At 42.0% G+C, this 7,078-nt stretch overlaps 1 protein-coding gene across 2 annotated transcripts in view; it reads left to right on the forward strand.

The window, feature by feature from the left end:
* Bach1 (BTB domain and CNC homolog 1) overlaps window positions 1-6,729 on the forward strand; it is a 36,391-nt gene extending 29,662 nt beyond the window's left edge. For both annotated transcript variants that reach the window (XM_055614920.1, XM_055614921.1), the window contains exon 5: window positions 2,935-6,729. In XM_055614920.1, coding sequence (XP_055470895.1) covers window positions 2,935-3,357 — 423 coding nt within the window. In that variant the 3' untranslated portion in view covers window positions 3,358-6,729. The remainder of the gene's footprint in view (window positions 1-2,934) is intronic.
* The last annotated feature ends 349 nt before the right edge of the window (window positions 6,730-7,078 follow it).

Here is a 7,078-nt window from a genome sequence, read left to right on the forward strand (position 1 = left end):
GAATCTCAGGAAGTTAGCTTGTGTTTGAAGCTGGGGTGCTCAGACAACATTCCCCCCATTCACAATATTTAGCCTAGATCCTCATGCATGTTAAGTAAACGCTGAACTGTTGTCACCCCCATTTTGAAAAAGTCTCCAGGCAGAGACTCACTTACGTTCTCTAGGTTCGCTCTGAACTACGTTGGGTGCTGATAATAATGCTATGAAGCGATTATATTGGGTTCCTTTTACTTACTGCTTATCAACTCTTCTGACTTGCCGTGGTAAATTTATGTGTTAAAATTAGAATGAATGGAAACACCAGTTAACTGCCACAGATGTAGCTGCGTAGGAGTTGGTTGGAGTGCAAGAAACAGATGGGGGATTCTAGAGCTTGTGCTGTACCTGGCACACGCCATCTTCTGTGGGACATTCTTATTTTTTAAATTGTATGTTTGTGTGTGTGTGTCTGTGTGTGTATGCATGCACTCTCTGCCTTTTCCCCTTGAGACACCATCTTTCACCAAAACTGCAGCTTGCTGTCTTTTTTTTTTTTTTTTTTTGGCTAGGTTGGCTGGCCAGCAAGCTATGACAATCATCCTGAGGTCTTCTTTCACCCTAGTGCTGGGGCTGGAGCAGTGTACAGCCACAGTTTTTACATGGTTTCTGGGGATTTGAACTCAGGTCCTTACACTTGTGCAACAAGCACTTGACCCACTGAGCCATATGCCCAGACTCTTTCTTCCTGGACATTTTAAAGTTATCTCTTATTGAGTGGCAGGAGAATGAATATGGAGGGATCACATAGCTACATGAAGATACAGAATTACATAATATTTGTGATCTTCATAGCATCTCTAAGCAATGGTTCTGATTTGTGGGAGGAAGCCCAGTGGTCATTGTTATAGTTAACCTTTCTTAATTCAAAAGAACAAAAGCACTATTGCTGGTTAGAATGGCTTCGTCTCAGCTTAGATAGAGCAACCCAGACATGAGTATTGCTGTAAATGAGTAGAGAGGGTTCTTATTTTCTTCCAGGGTCTTTGTTTCTTTTCTCTTAGAGCCATGAGCTTCTAAGAGGTTCAATGAAGAAAAGGTGCAAATGGTATTAAATGTGGTCTTTCCCAGGACTAGAATTCAGTGCTGCTGTTCTCCCCGTGACACCTGCAGATTGATTTTCTCTGAAGTCTGTAACTGAAAAGTTCTTATGAGAGCGAATAGCTGAATTTAGACTCAGGTTACATACAAGCATGCGTGCATTCATTCTTGACCTATTTTTGTTTTGAAAGAAACCCAGAAATCTAAGCCAATTAAAGAATTACTTTGCAATATAAAATTTTGAATTGTGTTTATAAAAAAGGAATTCTTATTCATTGCATATTTAAAAATATTATATAACCTTAATATTTTACAAAACCCACTAATAATTGAATTCTCATTTTGACTATTATAGAAATGTTTTTGTATGAAGGTATAATAGTGCTTCTGTATCTTGCAGAGCTTTTACTACTTTTTAAGCTGTTTTTGTGCCAGAAGGGACCTAAAGTATCTCAATGTTCTCCCCAACTTCTGCTCTCCAGAACCTGTCAGTGAGCAGAAAATAGACAGACACGACCTCTGGTTCCCCAAGTCACTAGTCATAATTTCACAGGTGAACCCTTTGACCTTCTGTTAACATTTGTTTACTCTCCCTTTACAAGCAGCTGGATTATGGGTTGCCCAGCCCCTAACAGACGAGAGCTGAAATGGTAGAATGTCGAGGAGGAGGCGGGACATGGCTTGAAAAAGAGCACACTGTATGCGGTGATACTGCAAGTGGTCAGAGCCAGGAAAACCTGAAAAAAATTGTGGCCGACTTTCTTGTAGGGATTTGAAAGATGCCACACTAATGAAAACAGTAAACTCAGAGTTAACCCCTTCACTCCTTAAACTTTAGGAACTCGCCTCCCAGCCATCTTATCCATATCCATAGCCATCTTTATCCAAGCTAAAGTCTCACTACTAAATCACAGTATAGGTTATATAGCCTAGGTTGCATACTTAAAAACACTGACCGTAATCTTGGGCTCACATCTCAGGAAAGCAGGCATTGGATGAAGCTTGCAGTGGGTAGGTCTCAGGCTAACCTAGGAACACTGCTGGTCTCCACACAGTGTCCGGCCCACACTCACTCCCAACAGTGAGTTTGTTATCATGGCCAGAACCCGGCCCAACTTGATAATGAGTTACAAGTGCTTTCCCCTACTTTCTGTCTTATTTGATATTCAGTGTTGCATTAAAAAGTATACAGATGTTTAGTGATCGCGCCAACTCCACACACACTGGAGCACTTGCATGCATACCCGTGTGAAAAGTTGTAAGTGTGTGTTTGTGTGTGTTCAGTTTTCAATTTACTTATTCCTTTTACATGGTACTATACTACATTATACGAGGGCACTGTCATACAAATGTGTATTATACACTGAGTACATTTTCCTCACTCCTTTTTCTCGCCCCCTACTCCCTTTCATCTCCTTTGTTCCTCTAGACTTGTTTGTTTCTGCTTTCATATCATATGTGATTTTTATGTGTCTATATGAAAATCGAGAGTCTACATACGAGAGCATACTTGTGTTTTGAACACTGGCTTAATTCACTTAAGGTAAACTTGAGTTGTAGATAGGCTCATTTTCCTTCATGATGAGAAAAAATTCCATTGCGTACTTACACAGCCAACCTCTGTGGTTGGACACTTCTGTGGCTGGTTCTGTTGTGAATAGTGCCGTACTGAACACGGAGAGCAAGTATCTCTGTGATGAGTTGACGTGGCTGTTGTTTGAGCTGACTGGAAGGAAGCAGCCAGCGTGGTCTTATTGCACGAGACGGCATTGTAGACACGGAGTGTTTTGACTGCCTTAGAAATGTTGGTGGACCCAATAAACACGAGCCATTGTGTTCTCTCTCCCCTCTGCACAGCAAAGTGAAAAGGAGAGCTTGCTGAAGGAGCGAGATCACATCTTGTCAACGCTGGGTGAGACGAAGCAGAACCTTACGGGACTTTGCCAGCAAGTGTGCAAGGAAGCCGCCCTGAGCCAGGAACAGATTCAGATCCTCGCCAAGTACTCGGCCTCTGATTGCCCGCTTTCTTTCTTAATTTCTGAGAAAGGAAAAAGTACTCCTGGTGGCGAACCTGCTTTTTCCTCCGTCTTCGGCATGCCTGACGTGCCTCCAGCTGCACCAGCACCCAGTGCGCGTGGGAGCAGCGAGGCCGGCCAGGAGCCCGTGCAGGAGCCCCAGGCAGCCCCGGAGCAGGCGGCACCGCTGGAGCCCTGTCGGCCGAGCGCAGGCATCTCAGACTTCTGCCAGCAGATGACTGACAAGTGCACTACTGATGAGTGAGTCGCAGGAGCATCCTCCAGCCATGGTTCCTGCCGAAGTTCTGGCCTTGTCTTGAGAGCTAAATGTGGCCGCGTCTTCTTGCTTAGCAGCCCTGCTTCCTCCTGGTAGCTTGCTGTTGAGGGAATTCCCCTTAAGGTGGCACTGAGTTCTTGATATTCACAGGAGACGTGACATAATTTACCTCTTGGCTGCCGAAAGATCACATGTGAAAATATAGAGTGACCAGGTTATAATCTCCAGGGATTCAAAATGACAACGGCAGTGGAAACCGCAGTGTCCGTTCAGCAGCTCAGAGCATCTGCACATGGTTCCCCTGGGCTGTGGATAATCTGTTGATCAAAAAGAAAAATTCTCCCTAAGCTGTGCAGTGGTAATCTACCAAGAAGGGGTGTCTGCACAAAGTGTTTGGGTCGGGCTGTAATCTGGAAAGAAATCTCCTTTGAACTCTATCACTCTGCTCCTCAGTTCCTACCAAAGTCCAGCATGGGCTGGACCTGGTAATAGAGGCTGCCCTGCCAGAACCTAGTCAGAGGCCCATGCTCTCCTCAGTATTGACCAGAATTTTTGGCTACACAGAAGTAGATAAATGTCATTTTTTCTGCTCTTACTTTTGTTCCCCTCTGTAGTCTTTACCATGTCTACACTGGTTAGGGACTTTCTGTTTCCTGACTTTCTTGTCCCATGGAGGAAGACTCGGGAGTGAGGTCGATGGGGCCTGAGTGTGCACAGTCCGGCCAGAACCGTAGTTGCCACGGACCTGGAGATCTTCACACTGTACGAGGCTGTTCATCGTCTCAGGTCACTGATGCCCAAGAGGGTACTGGAGCTAGGGGTAGGGGAATTTCTGACCAGAAGTGCAGCTCATTGGCATCCTAGAAAGAGCGGTGGTCTCTACAAAGCCTTGTTGGAGGCTGATGTTTGAAACAGTAATGTCTGCTTTCAGGCCATTTTGGGTTTGCCCTTGAGAACCAGATTTAATCCTTTTATTTTTTTCCCACTCCTCCATTTGGTGTGGTGTAAAGGCACACACATCAGTTTGACTTAGGCATTGAAAGTCAATCTGTGCTTATATAATGTTGGTAGAAAATGAATTGATAATAATATGAGCAGTTACCCTGTAACATTTTGCAGTGATTCTTAGCCATTCTGCAATCTCATACTGTAGACCTCAGCAGCAGAAGCATTGTATATACAGGCTCAATATCCCTATTCAAGGAATGTGAAATGCCTTAAAATTGGAAACGTTCTGATCCTGAGATCATGAGGCAGGTTGCAGTTAAAACAGGACATTCGGAATCTTCTGAAAGCTACTTTATATGTCTAAGGTACATAGGAATTTCATGAAGACTTTGGGAGGGTCTGGCCCTCAGGCTATCTCATGACCTTCTATAGACGTGGATATCTGAGAACAAGAAAAAGTCTGAAGCACCTCTGTCTCAAACACCTCAGAGAAGGGAGTTGCACAGTACACTCCCAGAAGCACTTGTAGAGTCCTGAGTCAGGGTACAGAGGAGCAGTCAATAGGATATCATCTTTCCAAGTCAGATATCTGAAAGAGACTTATCTTCACTGCATGCTGCATCTACTGAAGGGCCTAGGTGTGGGAGGGGGGAGACAGAGGGACGGGGCACGCTACCCTGAGTTGGTATCCGGTCCGTGGTAAGTTGATGTTTGCCATGAGAAGATAACGGGACCAGCACCACTATTTCATAATTTCATAGTAAGTTGTCTGATGTGGCCCTTTTTCCTTGGGGTGCAGGGAGGAAAGAAGGGTAGTATGTATTTCATCTTTGGAAGAGAAAATTAAATGGAAATTATTTGAAAAGTCCACTCAGTCCGCCTGGGAGAGGATGCTCACTCTGGTGAGGCGTCCCATGTTACAGAAGAATTGTGTATATATGCGTCCCCACGCAGCTATTTGATACTTGTAATATTAGGTTTCAGCTTAACATAAAATAATATGAAAACTTCTCTGGTTTACAAAGTGTAAAATCTTGTTCAAGCCAATGGAACCCTTGATCTCCTACCTCACTGTACACTCGGCTGTCTGTGATCAGTTTTCGTGTGTACATGCGTCAAATCTTTTGCTTTAAATGTAACTGTAAATATTTGCTTTGGAAAGTTACTTACCATTTTATGATAAAACTCGGTTCTCTTCTCAGTTGAAAGATATATTTTAAGGCACTTGGTTTAAATTTCTCTCTACCTACGAACAATTTTGCATTAAGGGTTAATTTTAATGGTATCTGGTAATTGGCCAAGTGTAATATTTCTTAAAATTTAGCATTACTCTTAACCGCCAGCATGTAATACAAGTAACTACACTACCTCATACCTTCGTGATTTTCAAGTGGTATTAGATGGGCAGGAAAGATTCTCCCTTTGTCTTTTGGCCACAAGGTGGGTAAGTTTTTTATATATTGCATAGCATTCTACATTTACGCCTATTTTAACATGAACTTCTAAACACATTTTCTTTTCTAAGAAAACTTGTTTTACGGCAATATTTCTTTTGCGGGGTGGGGATGCTGAAGACAAATGATAGGATCATGTGTGTACAACATATGCCTTTTCCTTCATGCAGAGTTTTGACAATGTTTTTAGTTGGTGTTTTGCATATTCACACAATCATTGCTCCTTCTTGTATGACCCGGCCTTCTCAATGCCTGATGATTTTTTTTTTTTAAAGCCGTCATGTCTGACTCAGTACAATAATGTCATCTTAATTTTTTTTCCCCTAATTTGAATAGCTCCAAGCAAATCATATGTTAAATTGTTATATTCAGAGTAAGTATGGATATAACATTGGATGTCCACCTGCAAGCTGTATAACAGTTTACTGTAGCTTGATGCTTAACCAGTTTTAAGTTAGGAGTTCAACGTGTATGAAACAGGACTAGTGGAGGTGAGGACACTTCAGCCACGTTAACAACTTGGAGAAAAAAATGAGAGAAACAAATGGCAATGTTACAGTGAATTCTCAGGTGAACTTTTCAGTCACGAAAACATCTATTTTGAATTTGTAAATATTTTAACTGTTTTATTAAGGCGTGTACTAAACTATTTGACACCTGTTGGGTAGAATGAAAATTTAAAGCCATAATGGTAAAAGATGGCATACTGATTGTAAAATAAACAGAAATAATAATGTTGATTTTTTTTGTATCTTTCGTAATATAATTTTTCTAACTGCAATAAAACCACTGAACTTATTATTCCTGTCCTATTAAGCTCATGTTTCATTAGCAGTATACTTTATAATATTTAATTTACATTTTCTTTCTAATGTGCTTGTCTGAATGTGTCAAAATATAAGTATTAGATGGTGATGATAGATTGACAGTTAAATAAAGTTCCTAATACTGCTTTTAATTGACAGAGTGTACCTTCCATGTCTCACTGCTCATGTGAACTTACTAATGTTAATCTTTTCATCACTTACTAGATGTTGGATTATGTATTGATAGGGGAGACTTTTTGATTAGTTGGTTATCCTTAAGCCTGAAAAAAGACTCCCAGTGTTCTGCTATTAAGAAACCCACAGATTTCAGTCTGTAGAGTAGGGGCCTGGAAAGGGTGTTTATCTCTCAGTGTCTGAGGAGATATGTTAGTTCGTAAAGTGCTTGCTGTGGACTTGAGTTCGGTTCCCAGAACTCAAAGGAGATGCTGGCCCTAGGCAGTCATGCTTGGGCCAGGCGTGCCTCCCAACGACAGCGTCAGG

The sequence above is a fragment of the Psammomys obesus genome, unplaced genomic scaffold (genome assembly GCF_907164565.1).
Source record: "Psammomys obesus unplaced genomic scaffold, mPsaObe1.curated_primary_1811, whole genome shotgun sequence".
Taxonomy (NCBI): Eukaryota; Metazoa; Chordata; class Mammalia; order Rodentia; family Muridae; genus Psammomys; species Psammomys obesus.